Source organism: Neodiprion pinetum, chromosome 6 (genome assembly GCF_021155775.2).
Source record: "Neodiprion pinetum isolate iyNeoPine1 chromosome 6, iyNeoPine1.2, whole genome shotgun sequence".
NCBI lineage: Eukaryota > Metazoa > Arthropoda > Insecta > Hymenoptera > Diprionidae > Neodiprion > Neodiprion pinetum.
The window spans coordinates 28,888,870-28,912,601 of NC_060237.1; the positions used below are offsets into that span (position 1 = coordinate 28,888,870).

The 23,732-nt window shown below is 47.6% G+C and overlaps 1 protein-coding gene across 2 annotated transcripts in view; it reads left to right on the top strand.

The window, feature by feature from the left end:
* kn (EBF transcription factor knot) overlaps positions 1 to 23,732 on the top strand; it is a 66,583-nt gene that overhangs the window by 14,167 nt on the left and 28,684 nt on the right. For both annotated transcript variants that reach the window (XM_046631908.2, XM_046631907.2), the window contains exons 4-6: positions 1,160 to 1,215; positions 8,175 to 8,248; positions 8,852 to 8,920. In XM_046631908.2, the coding sequence (XP_046487864.1) occupies positions 1,160 to 1,215; positions 8,175 to 8,248; positions 8,852 to 8,920 (199 nt within the window). The remainder of the gene's footprint in view (positions 1 to 1,159; positions 1,216 to 8,174; positions 8,249 to 8,851; positions 8,921 to 23,732) is intronic.

Here is a 23,732-nt window from a genome sequence, read left to right on the forward strand (position 1 = left end):
GATAGGAGAGGATGTTGGCTGGCGGTTGTAGGGCGTTCATCTCTCTACAGGTTTGAACCAACCGCACTTGGTCTAGAGGAGCCCAACGCGAGAACCCGTGCAGGCAGCTAGATGTACACCCGTAGAACCAGACCGAGCAGCATTATGTAGCCGTGGATTATTATATCTGGCCCCAAACTAGCTCACAAATTACCTCGAGAACCCGTCGCGGCTTATTACAAGTCCGTGCTACGTGGTCCGCGGATTTTCAGCTTAAGCTAGGGTCGAATCGGGACCCGTGAGCACAGGCCATAGTTTTTATTCCGATAAAAGCACGCTCAACCACACCAACGGCGGATTGGCTGAATTTACGTTATCAGGATAAACGACGAAAAAATATGCGAAAGTCTCTCAGGACCTCTTTCGGCGATTAAAACTGTTTTACCTAATCAAAGGTCAGTTTTCGGTCACATCTTATAAGTTTCCGACCAGGAGTTGAGGAATTCTCGTTCAACGAAGATAAGGTGAAGAGAAAAAGTGATTTTCTGGTGCACCGAGAGAAAGAGGAGGCATAATTTTATGCGGAGGTACGTCTCGAGGTATAAGGGGGACCTCTTGAGTGACCACATGGTGAAAAACGAGCCGGGATATGGGGCACGCGTAAGTCCCGAGAGAGACGTGTTGCCGCGGAGTCTGCGGTCAGTCGTAAACGGTTTTTAATGGGAAACTTTTTTTTGCCAAACGCTCGTTTCAACCATCCCGAAATTCTAGGGATTCGAAAGCGCTTTTTCCTTGTGCCAATACCAGGTTCACTTACCTTAGATTACTGGATTTGATTCGATATGTACACATTGTGAGATGGTATTACCTTGAATTTTCTGTCCTTCGAACAAATTCTTGTCAGATTTTAACGGAAACCAGACGAGATAGGTGATAGATGCATACTGATAGTTGATTTCAATAAGCGAATAAGTTTGATCACGGTTTTGTGCAAAACTTGATTTCCAATATTTTTATCGCACAGACGGACGAAGAGAAAGAATATTGATCGTGGAAACCGAAATTCCATGTAAATCAGACAAAGTCCCATACAGTGTGTTTGCACGTCGGTGTGAATTATCGTTTTCGCTTGATCCACCGCAAGTACTACAAAACAATGTATCAATAATTTATGTTTCAGGCGTGAGGCAAGAACAGGACATCTTCGTCAGGCTGATCGACTCCGTCACCAAGCAGGTGAGCAACGACCATGAATTTTAACTAGTCCTACGAAATATCATCGCACAAAAAATCAGACGGTAAAATCAATTCAGCTATTAAATAAGATTTAAATCCCAGCTCCACGGATCGGTCTAAGAAAAATAAAATGAAGGGAATAAAGAGAGAAGTGATAAATTTGTAAACTGTAAAATTTTTCCTCTAGTTGCTCATACCTAGCAAAATATTATTGCATCTATGTTTGTAATTTTTATCAATTTAATCAGCGCGGAGTAGAATCGATGGAAGAACTTTTCTCTTCAATAATTTGACCGCCGCGATTTCCGCAGGACTATATGCCGCACTGCGTCGCGGCGTATTGTTATCGGAGCCACGTGGCGTCAACCAAACCGGGTATCCTGCCGTCGGCCCGGTCTGCGCGGATAGATCCTGGGGAGTAGATAGGAGCGAAGGAGGATCATAACCTTCCGAGCAAACACAAATAAAGCCGGCAGATTAGAGCAACGGATAAGAGGTTTACGGGTGAAGGGCGGTGTCGGTGGTGGTGGTGGTGGTAGTGGCGGCAGGATATCACCAGGATTCTCAAAGCCGCGAAGCCCTGGCGTAAATCGTTCGCACCTCAGCCTCCGACTCTCGTTTCCCTCAAGACAAAAGTAACCTTATTTCCCCCCGAAATCTCACCTTTTTCTACAGACGCCAAAAGGATGTTCTTCAGCTTTCGGCCGGTGGAATCATGCGAACGAAACAATAGAACCAATCGTTACAAGTCGCTTAACGATATCAGAATTTTCGAAAACCTGCCACCCTGAGTGATCTGCATGTGTGATAAAATTCGTGGAACCTCCCGATTTCCGGACCGTCCTTTTACCCCCTGACGTGACTAATAAACGGGATGGATTCGCGAATTGAAAAGCGTTCTATGCCCGCGCAGTACTGCCACGGCTTAGTAATTTAATCAGCTAAAACTAACATCGTCGTGCCTCCCGCCTCGTTGTTCCTCTCCTATATCCTGTATTTCTCTCTGCATCCTGTAGCTCCTGCCCGCACTCCGTTCGATTCGCCGTAGATTCGAGTCTCAATAAAATATTCACGCATATCCGTGCAATTCATAGGAGACAAGATTGCATGATCGACTAAAACGTCTTTGTAAATTTGAAAAAAATGTTCACGTCTTTTGCTCCAAAAACAGAGAAAAAAAAAAAACAAACGGGCTCGTCGTCCGTGAAACGGGAGTTCGGCATGCCTCGTGACACTTTTCTAAAACTCCCGCGAATAGCAAGAAGGAACGGCGATTGCAGATCCAGTTTACCTCGGGGGATTTATTCCCTCAAAAATCGTCCTCTCCACGGCTCGGGACGGACAGCGATTTATCTTGTCGTTCGTGGCCACATACAACGTATAGGATAGGTAGGAAGGTGGGCAGGCACCTGTGTCGGCGAGGCAGTAACGAACTCGGTTATACCTACCATCCGCGGAAATTTTCCGCATTTGGAAGGCTCGAGCCTTGTGGATACGCAGTGTTGAATTAGAATGCCGGTTGTAAATCTGTAATAATTGAGTGCAGGATTTCTCGATCCCTCCGTTTATCAACCGCAAGAATAATGAGTTTTGCACGGTTACATAGTATACGATTTTCCCGTTCCCGTTTCGCCGTTCGATCTAGGTATACATAAATTCGCAACGATCGAAAAAACGGATAAAATTAAGAGAAGAATACGAATATTAACATTCAAAGAGCACGAAAAACATGGAATTGATATTTGAAAAATTAAAAAAGGAGACACACGGACATGCGTTTAAAATTTAATACTTACGCGTGGTTAGCGAATTGTTACATGTTGAAAGACATTTTTTCTCTCTCTCTCTCTCTCTCTCTCTTCTCTATCTACTTTTTCGCATCTACTACTTTTTTCTTTAGCTTCTTTTTTTAAAATTAAAAATGTTAAATGCTAATTACTTCAGAGAGGGTAGGGGGGAGGCAAAACATTTATAGTCTAGATGCGCGGCGGGAGCGGCGTGATGGTGGGGGATGGAGTAACGTTGTTATTCTAAATGAATGAACAACGCGAAATTGTACCAGAATTTGTAACAGTGTTACTCTGCTCAGCTCCCCGTTCTCGACTCTGTAGATACAGATGTACGTATATAGCACAACTCGCAAGTCTTACACGACTTGCAACCGCTGCTGCCAGCTCGAATAAAAACAACGGCAGGCTTTATTATAATAAACTAACTACCCGACGATCAGACCAGCTCCATTTCTCCATAAATTTTTTATCGAGTAGTTGAACTGTCGTAACTTTATGTAGCAAGAATTCCCGTCCCAGCGATATTTGCAAAAATAGATTTCAATTGAATGACGTACGATCCGCGTCATATTTTTTGATCAAAAATTTATTTCGCATTCTGTCATTTTTATTTTTATATTCAAAAAACAATTTTTTTTTTTAATCATTCGATAATTAAAAGTGCTCTGTAGAGAATTCTGATGCGTTTTGTAGTTGATTCCAAGCTTAAGAGCCACAATTCCTTGAAATTACTGAAACCTTTTTTGCCGTTTAGGTTTTGCGTTCGTCTTGAATAGTAGATATATTTTTTGTCTTGGAATCCTCCTTGAGGCAACTGATTTGGTCTATTCATTAATAAATATAATTATAAAAATTCCCGGCAGTGAAGTATTTTAATTGTTTTAACAATTGACATGTCTCATTTTCTACCCACGTATAGAATATCTATAGCTCTGCATTTCTCGCAGCATTCGGATATGGGGATGAAGTCCTTAATTATAGAAACAAACGGCTTCACGCAAGGACACACGTATAAGCTTTTATCTCCCCGGCGAAAAATTTACAGCCTTTATCGCGCAAAGTATCGCAGCGTAAAGTAACAACAATAATTACGTATACCCGCACCTATAATACACGAGTTTAATCGGTGATTTTCATTTTTGTCACGCATTGAAAAATCCCTGTCGCATCTCTGCTCTGCGGTTAAATACAACAATAATAACAACAGTAATAATAATATCTACACGAGCTCGAAGTTATTTATGCGGTAATAAACTTTTCGTAATCGTAAAAAAATCGCCGCGGTTGATTAATACTTTTATACATCGTTCAACTTGGGTGCAAATTTTTATTAATTACTGTTATTTTCTCTGAAAATGTGTTAAAAATTTCAAATATCAATTCTCATTCACACGAGTGTTTGACGGAACTATTTCGCAAGCTTGAGAATCTCGAACGAAGAGCTCTCAGCGTCTCGAGGGCCCGATAAAGCAAATTCGCAACTTCCTTCGCGTGGGACGACACAAGTTAGTCAGACCCGACGTAGGCTCATCAGATCACGTATGTGTCGTTTCAGGCCCGGGGCGTCGCGCCCCATATGCAAGGCTAATGCTAAAATATGAGTATTTAACTATAGATTAAGGAAATAATAAGCTCGAGATAAGTTAATCCTTGGATAGATAAGAAAAGAGCGACCCCAAACCGGCGCCACACGGTGAAGGGGGAGGGAGGATTGTAGTCGATGTTAGCTCGACGCGTGTTCTACAGGGACAGGGAGTGTGCAGGGGCTGGTCCACCGATAGGAGCGATTCCCAGGGGATAGCCGAATCGATTCGCGATAGAAATCATTACGCCGCATTTGAATGCCTATCTCCGCATTTATCTGAGGCTCTTTTATTCCTCCGCTTCATTGTGCGCGCGTTTGTCTGTGCCTGTGTGTTTGAGAGTGTGTAAATCTACAGATCCACGCTTGTCGCGTCTACCCTCTTCTCACCGTCTGTATTGGCATTGCGTCGTCTGTTGGCCTTTCTTCTTAATTTTATCGAGATAGAAGTTTGCCTCGAAATTTCACAACCCCTCCAGATACTCCGCGGATTCGATTTTCGAAGGTTTTACCGGCTGCTTGAATTATTTTACTTCAATCAACCCCGCGTTTCGACTTCGACGTTCACTGTAGACCCTTTAACTAAGAAATGCTGTCGGAAATTGACTCTGTTATGTACGGCGACAGCCGGTCGTTGAATTTATTGAACATGTAGTATATTGTTCTGATAATTTTTTTTTTTTTTGTGTAATAATCAACATATCATCCGTTGTTACGTTATTTTTATCAATTTATATTTGCTTTCAGATTCATTTTTCTAGAACGAAGATTCCTTAAACAAAATTCACCCTGAATAAAAGTGCAATTTTTTTTATCTACATTTGTCATAACTCATTAGCTTCGAGTCAGCACACATTTCTTTCTCACTTTCCAACAACATGTTTCGTCAATCGCAAATTTTTTACCAGCAACTTATTGATTATCAGTATCTCCCGAGTCAATTTGGAAAAAATTTTTGATTGCCTAGAGTGACAATTAAAATAGTAAAAATTGATATACTCAGTGAAAAGAGAGCTCAGTCCGACGGAACTTTTCAAACCTTCTCAATCTCTTTTTTTTTTTTTTTTGACAGAATACTTCTTTCCTCGTAGAAAAAATGTTGCGAGGAGCACAGCATCCAGCAGCGATTGGTAAAATACTAAACGAAAACCGTAATCGGATCTATCGCTATTAGTCCTTCGTTGGTAATTCCCGTGGGAATTATACGAGGGGGGGGGCAAAGTGTAAGAAATCCTTTTGGGACTTGCCGGAAGTGGAAGTCAGCCCCACGGGGACGTTGCTGACTGGTCGCACCCTCAGAACGAGGACGTCGTGTAGTCAACGTCGCGGGTTCTTCCGCGCGGGTGGATCTGTCTCGGTATCGCAAACACCAGACATCGTCTGGGCTAGGATGGCACCTGGGGACCACCTCCGCTTCATTTCCGGGTCCCCGGGGCCCAGTCGAACATCGCGTGCCTCTGGACCCGGCGGAAGATCGAAGGGTTGAAGCACCTATGAGGTTATCGGTCGTTTTTTAAGGTGTCGAAAGGCGGGCGCGTGTTAACAAACAGAAACCGCACGCGTTTCCGCTGTTTTTTCAGACCTTCGGAAGGTTAATCACCGGTTAAACACACGGAATACAATGAACCCTGAACCACGAGAGGTCGAAAGAACTCGGTGACACCGAATCGACACGCGACTGATGTTTGCACAGCGAGTATTATACACCGTACATCGAGTGTGTCAGCAGTACCGTAGTTATTTATTCTTTAAACTCGCCTGCAGTGACGAACTAGTTCCCGATGTTACACACCGGATCCGCCTGGTCGTCGGGGAAATTAGTTTTGTTTAAACTTCGTTCCTGTCCGCACCTAGACACCGGGCGTTTTTATTAATCTGTTTTTTCTTTTTTGTTTTTCAACTTTTTTGATAATTTCACGAATCTATCTCCCCATCGAATCACCCGGAATCGTGGATAGGCGGTAATTAAACACGGTACGTAATAGATCGTGAGCTTTTATTTATTTCGCCAAGAGTCCGCCTGGAGCGTGGAATGCAAGGGGCATGACAGCTTACGTACGCATCGTGGTTGCTAGTTTTAATTATTCAAAGAACAAATAGGCTCGCATGACTTTTTCCTATTAGTGTATAGGTACGTCTAATTCTCGTCGCAGGTAGGTATACCTGTAAGTATCTCTCCACACGAGAGCCTCGCCTCGGCTCGCCTCGTCTCTCCGTCCTTTCCTCCCGAGAGGATCCCTGATTTAACCTGCGCGGAGAACGAGGAGGAGGGATGCCGACCCCCCGCCTGTACGTTTGAGTTGCAATTTCGTTATATCAGCGGCATAAATATTTGACACTGGTTTTCGCAAAATCCCGGGGCAAAGTTAAATCCCCGGTTTTCGCGGTGTGTGTTTGATATCGTTATCACCACCCCGGCGTAGCTCGCCCCAGCCATTCCCACAGCCGCGCCATTCGCGCACAAACTCCCTTGGATATTGTATTTCAAACTATTTACATTTTATCACAGCGGAAACATCTATACGGAAATTTTCGTTATTATACAGCTTGCCTAAACGCCGCGTTGCGGGGTGGAATGAATTTAAGGGAACATTTTCAACCATTCGATTCTCTCTTCCGGCGCGTCAAAACAATTTTTCGAGATGGAAATAAAAAAAAAAGGGGGGGAAAAAGCTCTTGGGTCACAGTTCCGCGGTAAGCACTATCTTGTAAACGTCAAAAGCTCGGGTGTTGTACCCCCCCTCGGAACGTCATTATTCCAGGAGAGGCTAATCCGGTGCCGAAGCCCTCTATACATAAATACATGAATATACGGGACAGCAAAGTATGTTGTCATTAAATAAAAATCAATCAGAAGATCGTGGAGTAGGCTTAACGGATTTGCGTGTAACGCCCCCGGCTTAGCCGAGTGCGGGTCCTGGCTCCGGTGGGGGTCCTGCGTCGCTCTCCAGGCACTCGCGTCCTTCCGGGAAGCAGTAATTGCCGAAAGAACAGTTTGGCACCCCCGAAACATCGAGAAGGCATTCTCCGATATTCCCATCTTTCACTTTCTTTCTCCGACTAACGATGGAAAAAAAAGACCAGAAAATTGGATGAAGATTTTATTAGCACTACCGAATGCCTTATTAACAATTACGACTTCTTTCATAAGGATAATATTTATTCTTTCGACAATAATTTGCTCCGTGTGGGATTTCATGACTAATTGTATTCTTCGTCTAAAGAAAATTCGTTTTGAATATAAATGTTAATTTTGCTAGAAACTATTAACTGAGCAAGTATTATTGGGCATTTTTATGAATTTGTTCAAACGTGAAGTTATAGTCGTTGATGAAAAACAAATACTTTCTCTCGCTCTCTCTATTTTTCTCTCCACTGTAATCTGCTTTAATTTCTGGTCTTTATTTTGTTTTCTGATACTACATATTTCAAGTTATTTTTTTTTTCCGTCTGCTTACTTGTTTCTGTTTTTTCCTTTTTATTAATTGTAACAATCGTATTAATTTTCTTATCACTCTCTCCCTTTCTCTCTCTCTCTCTCGTAAAAGCAGATCTCGTAAGACGTTCTTGTATATTTTTTGTTTCAGGCCATCATGTACGAGGGACAGGACAAGAACCCGGAGATGTGCAGGGTGCTGCTGACCCACGAAGTGATGTGCAGGTGAGTCGAAGCCGCGAATTACGCGCTCCGCTTTTCGGAGATACGCTGTTGCGTTACGCGTCACTCCCCAACGCCATTCGAAATAATTCCACACCCTCCTGAGGGGGTGGCGCGTCGTACCGTCGGCCAGCTAGCCAACCAGTCAGCCAGCCGAGCCACCCTTGCAGCAGTAAACCATAAACGTAACGAGCCGTGCGCTGCGCGGGGGTGGCTGAGTCACTGGCCCGTGGGACTTGATGTCGGCGGGTAGAGAGCGCGGGGGATACCCTTCCGAATCCCACGGGAACTCGCTATTTTTTTCGATCTAGTTCCCCGCACATGCCGCACATGCCGCACGCAGGGACCAGAGTTCCTCCGCATCGCTAATGAAGTGCCGATGCAGCGCTTCTCGGCATCTCAATACGCGTTTAACTTCTTAAGATCCAGATTCGGGGAAGCAGGTTCTCAGAGATCATTTCTCGATCATTCGAAGTGTACGCTTCGCAGCCTTGAACTAGTCGCGAATAATCGCGTGGATGGGACGAGTGACGTTCAAACGCAACGGTGTAAACCTGACGAGATAATCATTCTTCGCTAACGAGTTTTATCCTTCTCTGATTACAGTCGGTGCTGCGACAAGAAGAGCTGCGGAAACCGAAACGAAACACCGAGCGATCCGGTGATAATCGATCGGTGAGCAACAACTATTTTCATTTACATTATTTAAGATATTCCACCTTTCCCGGATTCCGGAGATGGTTCGAAAAAAGTGACTCCTCTGTAGCCGATTACGCGGCACTTGACGGACCGGCGATACGTTAACAACCGGTATCCAACACCAGGTTTGATCCGTTCGTCGAAAACGTGTTTCCCGTTGTGTTTGCACCGAGGCAAAAGCAGGGCTGTGTAGGTACGGGTATCTTTGAATAGCCGGGCCATGGAGCGGCCGAGATAGGGTGGTTGTAGCTGGGGGTGGTAACAGGGAAGGAGATCCTTTTCCCGGGGGAGAATAGCCGAGATAGTCTTGAGGAGGACATCTTGAGGCCAGCGGTGCTCATCGCGGCCGTCCGGTGTCCCGATGCAGCGGGGAAATCGGGACCGATCGTATTCCGGCTCTCCGTCCACTCAATTAGTCAGCCTTGAGAACGTAAGAGGTGGACAGTCGAGGGGCGGTAAGCGATACACGAATTAATCTCGAAAATGCCCCCGCGGCGGCGGCGGCAGCAGCAGCGGGAAGGACGACGTACGTAACAGCAGCGGCGTGTGCAGGGGTGGTCGCGTGTCCTTACGCCACAACCCCCGGCTTCGCTAGTGCCCTTCATTTAGTAGACACACTCAACATTGATTGCTATTGCCGGCGGTGCAATATAGTTGCGACAAGCTGTTGTGTTTTGCCTTGGTACCTACCGTTGTTCATGCGGACGGTTCGCGATCGTCGTCTCGAGTGGGAAATTCCACCCCCCCTGATTTTTCTTTTTATCGTCTGTTTTTTTGCTGTTTGTTTTTTTTTTTCTTTTTTGTTTTTTTATTACATCCCTCACAAAGCCCCGCGATGGATATCAATGCCTGCTCGTTGATTGAGACGGCCACGGTCGATTGTGACGTGTTCATCCAGGCGTGCATCGCACCGCACCGCAATTTCGTTCCTGCTTTTCGAGGTCTCGTTAAGTGCCCGGTAAACAACCAACCCTAGAACCGACCATACGAAACTCTCCGTACCTATGTTCGACGCCATTTCAACACTCTTTTGTTCCTGTACGTTGCGAGATTAATGAAACCCGTCGTCCTTGCAGTCTCGCTGACATCCCTTCTGATATACAGGTTTCTGTGTAACCGACTTTGCCGTCGGAATTGGTCCTAGCGTTGGTCCCGATCTTCCAGTCGTACCTACCTCACCGTCGTCGATACGATCGCCCTTAAACTTTCTAGATCGTTATCGCACCTGCGAACAATTCGCGAGAATAGCCGCATACGCCGGTTCATTAATTTTATGCATTCGATTTTCACATAGAGCTGAAAACGGCAACGAACCTGCCGGCATAACGCGACGATTCGATGGAACGATATTCCGTAGCAGGAGGAAATTCCGCGAGCGCTGTAACAATCAATCGTTATCGTAATTGATTACGATTGGTCGAGGGCTGCAGAGGGCTCGCAGGGTGACGTCACAATGACGTACGGATTGTCAATCAGTCCCCGCTTGTGCTGCAGTTAATGAATGCAAATCACATCCGACACTGTGTTCGACGTCCGATTTCCGTCGGAATCCGCGAGCCGATCCATCCCGTCACGTGTATTGGCACCAGTAGGTTATACACCTACAATCGGCCGCGTGTGGTTTCGTGATGCGTCCGTGAACTACGGAGAGCGAGAGAAAGAGAGCGAGAGTGAGAGTGATGGGAGGAGAAGGAGAAGGAGAAGGATTATAGGGGGGAGAAGGGGGAAGGGGGAAGGGGGGAGGGGGGAGGACGACCAGAGTCATGCGATGCCTATTTACTTAGGTTGATTGAAGCAGTTTTGGACGGACGCCTGTGTGCATTCATTACCACATATACACACATACGCCTGGATAAGATTCATCTTATCGATCTGTGTCATCTGTTAGGCACGATGCCACACTACACTGCAAACCTGTCATTAGTCGGCCGATGTACCCCGCAAGCCTGGCTTATCTCGAAACACGCGGGTAATTTTAATGATTTTTACGGGTCGCGCGATACGAGGAGGGTGTTCCCCCCCCCTCCCGCCATCTACCCTGAGTTGAGTAATAACTCCTTGCTCGTCATTACCGGACGTTATATCGACGCATCGCTCCGCTCTTTTTCACATTCCGTTTGTTTTCTTTTTCATTCTGTTTTTTTTTTTTTAACGCGTGTCGTGCGTGCTTGCCAACATCTGATATTACCCAGCTCTTGACAAGGGATAGACACGCGAACCTAATACGTCGGATAATACTGATACAGACTACTATAACCCGTGCTTCTAATTGACCGATTCGATTTGCGAGAAATATATAATGTAACAACGTAGAAAATAGTATTATAACTTGCGATTGCCTCGTTACATTTTGAAATCCTTGTTTTTTTTCTACATATATACTAGAAAATAATATCTTCTGTACACAAAGTACACTGATTTATAAAGGCGTTACGGCATTTTCAGGAAAAGTTTTAAAAAAGAAAGAAAAACTTGGACGAATTTCTCGAAAAACTGAGCATCGCGTAGGCGCGGCATATTCTCTCCGGCAAACCGCAAGCTTCCGACCACCGACAGGCCTTCTTTGTCACCTAAGCCTGGCGTCCCCGGCGTCTGTCTATTAGGGAAATCAAAACACACTCAGCTGGTGCGATGGGTTTGGGCGTCGCGAGTAGCATATGGGGCCCCGGGGGTCCGGAGAGAATGTATAGATATACCGCGGGGAGTGATGCATTCGAACCAACCCCAAGTCTGTCGCGCTGCAGCATCCCTACGGCCAAAGGAGCCGAAAATAAAAAGGTCCGAAGTGTGCGGGGGCCGGCTCGTCGACCGCGCAGGCTCGCCGGAGCGAAAAATCGTCGGATAAATAACCACATCGCCCGATATTTGTCCGGGTAATTATTTTTGCTTCTCCCAATCTCGAAATTGGGTCAATATATGATGAAACCACACGCAGGGCCGAAGGGCCGACGGTTTTCCCTCCTGGGATACTTTCAATCGACGCTCGGCGTTCATTTGTTGACTCGTTCGTTTTTCGTTTTCATTTTTTTCAAATTCTCCTTTTTTTTTTAGCTTCCAGTCACCGCGTCGCGCGCCGTGAATATCGTTGATTTGTTGCGAATCCGGGAAAGGGGGAGAATCGAAGGAGGAATCGGGGTCAAGGCGCGGATTCACGAATGAGGAAGGATAAATCGAAAGCAATTATGGTGTAGCGGAGAGAGATGGGGCGGTGGATATAACCGAGGGATAGAGGGACTGAGAGAAATTCGGGATCTCTTGCAGGATAACCGAGAAAATGAATACCTAAGGTTGAATGTCGAATGAATAAAATAAAGTGAAGCCCGACGTATAGTATACCCTTGCGGAGCAGAGGGATATATGCCCCGGACAGATCGATGGCGATTTTTCACTCACTTAGTTTGGCGCGCATCAATATGCATTAAGCTGATCGGCCCTCTATTGAGTTTCTGCTACGAGGAAAGGATCTGCCTCGAAGGTGAGGATGGGGTGAATGGCGGGAGGAAGCGAAGAGGAACAAGGACAGCCGAAGAGGCGGGACATTAATAACGAGAAAGAGAGGAGAACACACGAGAATATAAGAAGCGAGGATCGGTGTACAAAGGAAAATAATAAACCACAGTCGCGGAGCGAGGAGAAAAGCGGCGAAACAGAAACGCGTAGCAGCCGGAGAACCGGAGAACCGGAGGACCAGACGAGTTAAGATATTCCGAGGAAACGTATATAGCATAGGCTGGGGTAGAACCACCCCCATATCAGGGTAATTCTCGACGCGAAATAACCGTAACAAGATCGGTCCAGACGCCGTGGTACCAAGAGAGAGTGAGAGAGAGAGAGAGAGGGGGGGGGGGGGGGAGGGGGAGGCTGGGCGTTAAGATTTCAAGACGGGTTACGAGGCTTTCGGGGGTGTTTCTTGAAAAGCTGCCAGAACCTGCCGCTATCATCTATGACCTAGAGAACTCGTCGGCCGTCTAGTAGCGGAATTACACCTTGAACGGTCGCCGTAATTTGCACTCGTCCGATTTGGCGGTGCAGCGCAGACTCACCGTAGAAATGGTTCGTTCGCCTCATTCTCGTCGCGGGAGTTTTGACAAACTTTTTGCGGTAATGTGTGCCAAACGGTTTCGAGGCCCCCGCACTTTCTGCGGTTCTTCACCGCTCTCCGTAGCTGATACATAATGGATCGATGATTCGGCATAAGTTTTCCATTAGCAAGCGAAATAGATCGGAACCAGATTATATATACGTATATATCGATAATATCGAATACACATTCCTGACGTAGGCTCCACGCGCTTGTAGCCCCCCTCTTTTGTGGCAGGGATCGCAAATTTTTTTTCCGTCTTTCCCTAATTGGCTGAATTTACGATGTCCGCGAGGCCATTTTTGGCCGTTTAATGCCTGGCCCCATTTGCTGAATTCTTAAGAAACTGCAAGCTGACCGAGTTGCCGATCAACAGCCCCTAAAAACCGGCCGCTTTACGATCCTTCGCGTGGTAAATGACTCGCCGATCCGAATTATCGGTAGATTATTTGTCCGTTACATGATTCCATTACACTCGGATGCTTGTAGTGCAATGTTCATACGGAACAACGAGACGCCTATCTCGAATGGAAAACCGATCGCAATTGCGGCGAGGCAATGGCCGACGATGAACGGAGCCGAACGGATAAGAAAGACACCGATTTTTAGAAGGCGCTGCCAGAGTCTTAAATTTACAGTATCTCGTTAACCTTGGCAGGCGGGCGCTTAGCGAATCGCGGAATTCGCTCAAGCGAGTGGTTATACCCTTATATCAAATCACTTTACTCGGGGGGCGGACACGCCGACGCCGACGGCGCGGGTATAAGTCGGGACGTGGGCGCGAACCGAGTGTTTCCGCCCGATTACCGGCTCAAATCGTTTGGAAAGCCAAAGGAGAATTGCGTGATTCGACTCTTCGAGAAAACGAAACTGCACCGGGGTTTGATGGAGCCAGTGGTTCACCGGAATGGCCTATGCGAGGGGAGCGGGGGTCGCGAACGAGGGTGAAGAGCTGATGAGGAACGGAGACGGAACTACGGAACAGATGTCAGACGTCACGGGTCGTCGCCGACCAGAAGGAAGGGCGTCCTTTTAAACGACAACGATCAAATTTTTACTGGCGCCTCGGACTTGATCTTTTAATTCTATTATCCAGACCAGGTACTAGTTGAACAAGGGTAGCTGAAACCATCAATTTGAAAGTCTTGGAGTATCGTTATTGCGAAGAGGACCAAGTGCCGAGACCAGTATCAGAGATTTGGACTGTCCTGTCGATCGGCACGGTGCGGTGGTCTGATCATCTATACGTCTGAAATCAAACTCATCCGTTATCGGACTTAAGTCAAAGGACAGTACAAGACCATCTTCCATACTGCAAAATTACAATTACCCTTGGAGTTATCAGGCTGTTTTTGAAGTGATGAGTGCGAATCGGACACGTGACACGACAGATTACGATGCAACTGTCACTGGTGAAGAAAAAAAAAATGTCTTTCAGAAGCGAGGATGAGCCGTGACAATGGAACGACGAGGATATTTAGCGAGCTTGGCGGGAGATGATAATAATTGAGTCAGCCGCACGCGACTCTTGGAGTGCCTCCCACCCCAGGGAGGCTCTCAGCACCCCTCGGTGCCGCTGGTAACCACCTGTTTTGAGTGGCAGCGTCCATAAAGGCGCACCGGGGCCTTTGAATCGAACCCACAGTGATTGTGAAGACTGCGCAACCCTTGCGATAGCCGGTAACATACGGATGGCGGGGACCATGCTCGCCCTGGATTTGTTTACACTTGTTCTTTATCGACTGTACGGGAGAACGGAACGGAGCGGTAGGAACGCGGGCTGCTCGTCGGTCGTCGGAAGCGTGGGATAATTGTTACGTATCGGACAGCGGAGATTTATGGTCCGTCGACGGGACCTCATTCCTCGATGACGAACAACACGCGTTACCCGAGACCACGTCTTAAGATCGACAGGTGTGCAACCCTCCCAGGAACGCGGGGTCGTGAAAAACCGCGACGAGCAATCACGGGGATTTCTCAAAAGCTGATTTCCACTCAGCGGGAATATACCTACACGTCCAGTTTCTCTCTCTCTCTCTCTCTCCCTCTCTCTCGCTTTCTCTCTCTTTACGGTTGTGTACAACAGGCGCACACGCACGCGACGGGCTGCAAAAGTCAGGCGAGATAGAGCAGTGGATCATCATTAACCGGATGGCGCAAAACCGGCGACGTCTGATTGACAGGAGTGCGCAAAGACTTCCCGTTTTTCCTAAGCCCGGTTTAAGTTCCCGGTATAAACCACGGCAGGAACCTCGGCAATTTCTCGGCGAGCCGTCGAACGGTCCGCTCCGCGAGGCGGTGGCAGCACGTAGAGGTGATGAACGACCGGCGAGGCGCCAAGCTATGCGAGGAGACAGCCGAGCCGAAGGGGGCGAGCGAACGTTCGCAACCGATTTGCCGATTTCGTTCGTAAGGGCCGCTTTCGGCATTGGAGTATCGTAATTGGTTCACCAATTACGGCACGTTCCCTCGACTTTTTACGCATCGATATCGGACCGCGGCGGAAAATCACCGGGTTTCTCCGAATCGGCAACTCGCGAATAGAATCGCTGATTCGGGACACAAATTAGTCGGTAAAACCGGGGGACCCGAGCCGTTAGTTTTGGTCGGTGAACCCCGGCGGAGGCTGACGGATACGAATCGCCGGGACGATTGAGGATCCCGTTCTTCCTCCAGGTGACCGGAAGCCGGATCGATACCTCGATATTTACACCGATTGATTGGAAAACGCGTTGCGGTGCGGAGTGACGGGACAAGGAAGAGCTCTTAGTCCTGGCTTGTACTCCCCTGAGGATACACACCCTCGCGCATATCCTGTCCGAAGTATCTCTATAAATTTGCATGTAGAATGTAACGGAGGCGTGGGGAGCCGGGAGGTTCTCACGAGACGGATAGCTCGCCTTTCATAGTCCTCCGTGCGTCCTCCGAGAGTCCTGCCGCGTGTTGCAGGCGACCTGGTCCCCTCAAAATCGATACGTTTCTTACCGCGGTCCGTTGCATCTGTCGCTCGTTCGTTAGCTCCTCGTCGAGCAATCCGTCGAGCCGCAACCGATCGTCCGCGGCGGCCCGAGGAAGGAGGAAGGATCGGCGCGGCCCTTTCGAACTTGGCAGCCACCCTCCCTTCTTCCCTCTTTCCGGAGGAACGACTCAATCGGAGTAAGAGCCGAGGAGGAGTTTGTCCGATTGTAACGACGGCGTCTCGCAACAACGCCGATCGAGTGCCGGCAAGGAGTGCGGGGACGCCCAGCGATGGGTCGAGATGGAAAGGACAAAGGAGCTGTGTAGACAGTTTCGCAAACAAAGCCTCATGAATACATTTGCTCCGGACGCTCGTTCGCTCGCCTCGGACGACGGTGTGCAGCTTCTCTCCTTCCAAGACCTTCCAAGACACCCCGGACCTCGCGGAGAAAGTTCCTAGCCGAGGGAGCGAGAGGAAGCTCAGGGAGAGCGGTTTACCCTCGGACGGGGAGCGAGAGAGGAGGCGAATAAGAGAGGAATCATGCGGGACTCGAAGGGGTCCAGCGTTCGCTCGGCGTTCTCTCGTTCGGCTGGCCTCCAGAGCCGAGCCAAGAGGGGTGGACAAGCAAGGCCGCTGACCGGTTGCCATGGCGACCATATGGATTGATCCGGGCAAATATCATCCCCGAAGACGCCCGAAAGAATCACCGGATTTTAGAGAATGGCCAGAATCCCGGCAAGAAATACACGCATTCCTCTCGGCCACCTCGAACCTCTTCCGCGGATATGCGGAACCGAAACGTTGCGAGTCGATTCGACACTCGGACGACCCGGCATCGTCGAAGGATCGTTAATTCCAGCGATGCACCATCGAAGCAGCAAACGTCACTCGAACAGGAGCACCTTCCATCTGGAAACCTCGACCTGCAGAGCTAAGTATGGACAGCTTGGATACCTGTACGCATATAACACCTCTCACGACGAAAAGGAGTAAGAATAATAAGAATAAGAATGATAAAAAAGAAATCCGCGGGAAACACCGGGAGTACATTACACCATCGTTGAAAACGACACATCCATCACGCACCTCGCCGGGTACCGGATAGTCGGTAAAAGGCGTTGGTAGCCTTACGGAGTGAGCAATAGGAACGTGTCGTGCCCTATACAGGCCATCGCCGAGTGCCCGATAATCAGTTTCCGCGGACAGAAACGGTGTAGTAAATAATGTAATCTTGTAGAACGCTGGGTGTACACCGGATCCGGAGTTAATAGGTAGCAGGCCCGAGTCGGGGAGGACTCGACGGTATCGGTCAGTCCTCGATGAGTGATTCAGTGCGCGTCGTTGCTCGAACTCGCTCGTCTTGCCGCGTAGATTATGGAACAGTGCAGGGTCGTCGGTTCTAGTCCGGCTCGCCTCGCCTCGCCTTGGTCTGGGCCCAAGCGGTTCTCACCGCGTCATCTTCGACGGTTGGGAAATTTCGTGAGAGCCGGGGGCCGGTGTCTATCGGCGAGGGACGGACCACCCACGGCGATGACGCTCCTTATAAGCACCAGGACTGTTCGCATTATGGAACGATTCCTCCGTCGGTCGTCGTCAGCGCGGTTCGACTGTCTCCCGAACGGGGCCGAGGACTCCACTTCTTACCGCGAGAATTATAAATTAAGCTATTAAATGTGTGTATTTAAGTTTTTTTCAACCGGGCATATGTCTCTTATAGGCATTAAGAAGGAACGTCCGCTGAATTCTGATCGGCCGTTCGTCCGATCGACGGCGGTGCATTGGATCACGGGACCAACTTCGATCCACCGACTACTCGAGTCACCCGCGACTTATCTGGTTATCTGGTTAGTCGGCTCGATCCCCCCGATCGTACGTCTCGAACATCTCGACCGTTCCGTTCGACAGGCTACACGCGGGAATCTGCCGAGGGAAGTTCCGGTTAAGTCAAACACCGATGCAAAGTCGGCCGGAGTTTAGGACTTCGAAAGTCTCAATGAGCCGTGTAATGCTATTAGAGGGAATCTTATTACGACCGTACCGGGCTCACCGTAAATTCCCGCTCCAATACCATCGTCCGCAACAAGTATCCTCCTAATTACCTTTCGCAGTCGGTTAATACGCGCACTTCGTTATTGATCATTTCCTACGGGCAATTACGTCCCGCCGAAAATTCTTCCCTATGTTGCATTTTAGGCGAAGGAATGACGGCTCGAGTTACGTCGTCGTGAATTTTCGGTCGCAATGGTAACCCGTAAACGGTAAACAGGGAACGGAGAACAGTAAATATACACATATGTGTATGTAGCTATGCGTACGACGGTCATGCGCAAGGAGGAACAGGGTTCGGAATGAGGAAGTAGAGGGTTGATTCTATGATTAATACGGCAAACAACAAGCCGGCTAACCTAATCCGACGGCTCCTCCTCCCGGCCGTTGTACCCAGACTGCAAATATGTATAACCACCGTCGACATTGCGTATGTGCCTACATCGGGCAGATACTCGTGCCGACGAGCATGGAGACCATTGGTAGCCGGTGATCAGGATTCTCTTGAATTTCGTTCGACTCGTTCGTCGATAGCGGGTCTGAGCGACTTTAATCTAGTTTTATCTCGCACCCTGAGACAAGAGTAGGAAAATCAGGCCAGGGCGTCAATGACGCGGGGCATCATATGGCCGCAGTAAATGATATACGCATTTTTCGACGCCGCCATATGTCGCGGAGGGTGAAACGCGCCGGTCCATCCAAAGGCCCGTAGGCTGGCACTGTTGAACTTCTGAACTCGGGTGCATGGCACTCGGAAAGGCGTAGCACGTTTCGAAACTGCGTCGGAAACGCCGCGGATTGGATGGCGAGGAATAACCGCGGCGAAATAAAGGCGAAGAGTTATCCAGGCGCTTGTAATAAAAATCAGGGTTTCGGTGGGGCATCAACTTCACCGGACTGCCTTCGCCGCGCCGAACCCGGTACGATTCGATTACTTATTTACAGGACGCGGCGAAGTTTGCGAGCGGCAAGTTACCGTCGACGGTGTGGGAAAAACGGGGAACCAATAAGCAGACAATTATTCGTCAATTAGTTCGATTGGGTTAGGATCTCGTTCGATCTCCCCAGCTGCTCGTGCTCCGCCGAACTAAATCTAATAAAGTGTCCATAGTATCGAGTGTCAAGGCGAACCACCCCCGAAGAACTGTACACGACTCAACCCCTCCGAAGGACGAAACTTGGGTTCTCGCGTTGCTCTAGAACTACCATTGTAATTTTTGATTGGCTAATCTAAACTAATCTAATCTAATCTGAAAACGGGGGCTTCGCCAATCCCCCCGAGCAACGACACTTCGTCATCCGTGCGGAGAGGTATGAGGAGAATAGAGAGAGAGAGAGAGAGAGAAAGGGAGATCAGGGAGAACGACGAAGGGCGCGAGTGACGGGGTGGCGAACCCGGCGGGGATCAACCGGAGCTACCACGCTTATCTTCAAAGGACTTTGACACTTTGGCTGACAGACGCTTTGCGGGTGTAGGAAAATTCAAAACGGTGTAAGGGTTATATCTCGAAGACGAAGCTGGCTGGTAGATTGAAACTATTTTCCGATTACACTTGTGCTTTCGATTTTCTCGCCGTTGCAGAAAAACAAATTGACACCGAAGCAAAAGCTTCTGCAAATGGAATTTGGCAAATAGTTATTTTTGACGGACCTGGTTTTGCATCGGCAACATTGCGTGTAATTTCGAGGTGGAAACCGAGGAGGATGATCCGTGCTCGCACGAAACTCCTCGCTAAATCATGGATGGCCGGCAATTTGCACTGCAGGGTGCACCCAAGTGCATCGGGGAATATCTCGACGAAGCTTCCGATTAACCTGACCTATTCATCCCTCGATTTCCTCGGTCCGGTGCAGCTACGGCAATGCAATATTCTCCCGTGCGGTGCTTTCGGCGTATGGATTGAATTATAAATTCAGAGACGCGGGAGTTTTATTGCTCCATCGTTCAATGAAATTACAACCTCACAATTTCTCATCCGCGATATACGGATCTGCAGTTCACGTTCGTTTCTCGGACTCTAATCTGATTTGAAATATTCTCTCCAACTCTCTCTCTCTCTCTCTGTCTCTAAATTTTCTCCGACGGTAATTCTGCCCCGCAAAATACGAGGAGAACTAGGGGTGCCAGATGTGCTACCGAAGGCCGCATGCGCCTTCTCATTCGTTTGTCCAACTTGGTACGCACGAGTTTCCCGCGTGTCGGGGTGCGCGAACCTCGTGTAATTGATAGTGCCACAGTGTCGCTACAAATCCAATGAGCCGTAGGAAAATAATAAGTCTCGGATAGTCCCTGTTTTCGCCTCCAATGCCTCGACCCTGTCCTGCAGGCACACGGCTCTATTGGCTCCAGGGGTGGGCAAACCCCGTTGACTGCAGGGACACTTTAAGAATGGCCAAAATTTGATAGAAAAAGTTGCCCGAGCTCGGGAGTTTTAGCTTTCGGAATCAGGGGGAGCTGGGATTTCGAAATACTTTTATCCTTGTTTAATTTTTTGTACGATTATTTTTCAAAATTAGTGTCAAGGTTACTCGAGACTAAAAAAATCCCGAAGATATCTGAATAAAATTTGAGAAAAAAACACAATCGCTAAACAATTTGCGACCGAAAGATCGGAGGGTGAAGTGTTCGCCACGTGTAGCCATTAATTCCTCATCTCAGGAGCTACTTGAGGATTGATTACTTAATTATGAAAAGCACCGTGCGGGCATTTCGTCACGTGAGCGCGGCATAGGCGCCCCTTCATTTCCGTATTTACGTGGCATGCGTGCTCGCAGGTTTCGAAGCGTACGGACTAACGACGCAGAGCTTTGTTTCATTATTATTGCCTCATTTTCCTCCCATCCTTTTTGAACACAATTCATTTTTCTTTCTATTTCACATTACAATTATACGGTTGAAAATTGATGAGCTTGCACGAAGAGTGGGCCTTGCCTCGTCTCGACGGTAACAGGTTAATTAAACGAGCACTGCGCCTGAAATCGAGCGATTAGAAAACAGAGAGTGAAAATAATGTGGAGAAAAAACAAAAACGAATTTAATAAACTTCTAGAGTAGCCAGTCGCTGGTCGCTCTGCGCGAGCTTTGATCATGATTAACTCTCACGCGACGCGTATACACTGTGCGCGTAATTATCCGGTAGTAAAAAAATCGTGTCTGCGATCACCGCGGGGTACGGAACAGGAGCTTAATCAATTATCATGAAATGATTAACGGCCTCTTTTTTTGCCTCTTTGTATTCCAATCCATCTGGTTTTGCGAAAAAATTTTGCCCAACCTTCGTTCTCGTCGCGGCTACCTCGTTTCGTAGCTCGAACTAACTCGTGACTAATTTGTACGTACACGGACAAATCGGGATATGACGAACGAAAAGTGGGATGAAAAAGCACGAGCAAAAAAAGAGAAAGAAAAACGAAACGCGCGCGTGTGCGCCGTGCGCTCGCTGATAGCGCACCACCACTAATCCTAATGTTGACGTGCGCGCAGACCGTCGACTGCGTTCCCTGCAATGTGTGAGGGGGGGCGTATGCGCGCTAGGGTGTCAAGTTACAACCCGGTGACACTACAATCGTCCTGGCCTACCCGGCTTGAGAGATCTCGTTCCTGTATATCCGATAGCTTAGCCAAGTGGTCAGAGCCGGCCCTAGCGCCAGTGGCACCCTGGATATGCTCGAAAGTTTCTGAAAAGTACAACAAAAAAAAAAAAAAGATCCGGCCAGTAACCAGAAACAAGTGTTTAACATCGTCGGCTATGAATGATGAAAAAAAACCTGTAATGCTTGGTCCGAGACATTTATAATTGTATTTTTGGTTCGTTTATCTTCAACAACCGCAGTTTTTTTTTAATTGGACAGTTTTGCCATCGTTTTAAAAATATCGTAAGATTTAGAAAATCGTAAGTGTGACGTGATCAGGAATCTTGACGTCGAAGAGTTACAGGCGCCCCCCGGTTTTGGGGCCCTTCGTAATCGGTGTAAAAGGAAGTCCACCCCTGCTATATAGCGTTCCCGAGTTAGCTAGCCACCCCGGAATATATATCGACGTAAAATGAACACTGGAGGAGCATTCATTCTGCGACCCCCAGTTTCCCCGGCACGGATACCGCCGCACACTTCACCCTCAAATTGGCAATTTTATCAATAATACGAATCTAGTAATTTGATAGAGATATAATGCAAATTCGGTTAATTGTTCCGTCCGACGTACCGCGAGGCCTCCCCTTGCCAACGCCATCGTCGACTCACCCTTCTGATGCCATTTTACTGAACTGGTCTCGAATGTCTTTCAGCTGGCTTGAATTTCCATCTATACAGTATACACCCTGACCCATCACGGGCCTAAGAGCAATCTGACAAAAGGATCGGAACGCCGTTAAAGGAAACGGCTTCGGTTCAATTTGACAAATGGGGAAAACACTGATTCAGGCGTGCTGTTACAATGCTCTTGTTTTGTAAAAAACTTGACGGCACAGTTGTGTCGATGAAACAGAATGTCGTTATAGAAGATAATATAGTTACACGGAAATTAAAAAAATTACAATTTTTTAATGACCCATGTTGTGATAAGTTTCCGGATTTACAAATACAATAAATTTACTACACAACGTAGTAAATTGAAATTACTTTTTTTTGTGTTATTCTTCTAAATTTTAGTAAAACCAAAAATTTTTATTGTGAATTTAAAAGAAATGCATAGTAATTTACGTTTCTACACCGAATTTGTAATTTTGTAATCTGATGTCGTAAATTCATAACTCTTTTATGCAATAATTGTGTAGTACATATATATTAAAATTTTATCAGTGTAGGTTCGATTTCAATTCTTCAAGATTCTCATCTCAATCAAAGTTTCCTCGTTTACGTTAGAAATCACTTTTCCATTTCCGACTCTCTTTTAGTACCGCTCCAGCTGATGTCCCGAGCTTCTGTTCTTTCGGTATAACCGGCATTCTTTCCGGGGTCGGTTAAAGAGGCACGATTTATCAAAGGCGAGTCTAATGTATTCGAAACGGTACAACAAATGCCGTGTAAATGGTAATACTCATTGCTGCCCGGCCCACGTGGCTTGCACTGGAACAGCCAGGGCACAGATGGCCGCCCCAGGCACTTACTGGTTACCAGTTACCCCACACTGCCCCAAGGCAAAAGGGATCTGTACGGTTAGGCTTGCCCACTAACCATATTTATTTACGAGCCAGTTCAATTTGGCAACTTAGAATAGCCGCCGTGAGGTTATCGCGCCGTTATACGTCACGCGACATCGGGGCTCTTTCTGAAATATACTTGCAGCAGGTGGCAAAGAGCGAGTTCGAGAAGTGCCAAAGGCTCCGATCTCCGGAAATTCTCGCTCCAAAATCGATCGTGAATAAACGAGAATCGCTCTCCTTGTACGGATATGTGAACCGCCCGTGCATTCACAGATTTGTGCATAGTCACACGGTCACAAATCATTCTCGGATATCACGGTGTGCTGTTTAGTATCCCATGCGCCAGACCTGAGCAGTGCCGCGTACCTCAACAGATAACTTGCGTGATTTATTTCCATTCTTGAAACAGTGATTTCTGAACGTCGATGACTTGTCGCGAGAACTCGACCGTTAATTGACCAAATCCTGGATTATTCGTGAATTCAGAAGCTCAGCGTTTTCGTATCACCGATCGGTACACGTGTCGAGATAAAACGTCGGGCGTCTGGGATAAAGACG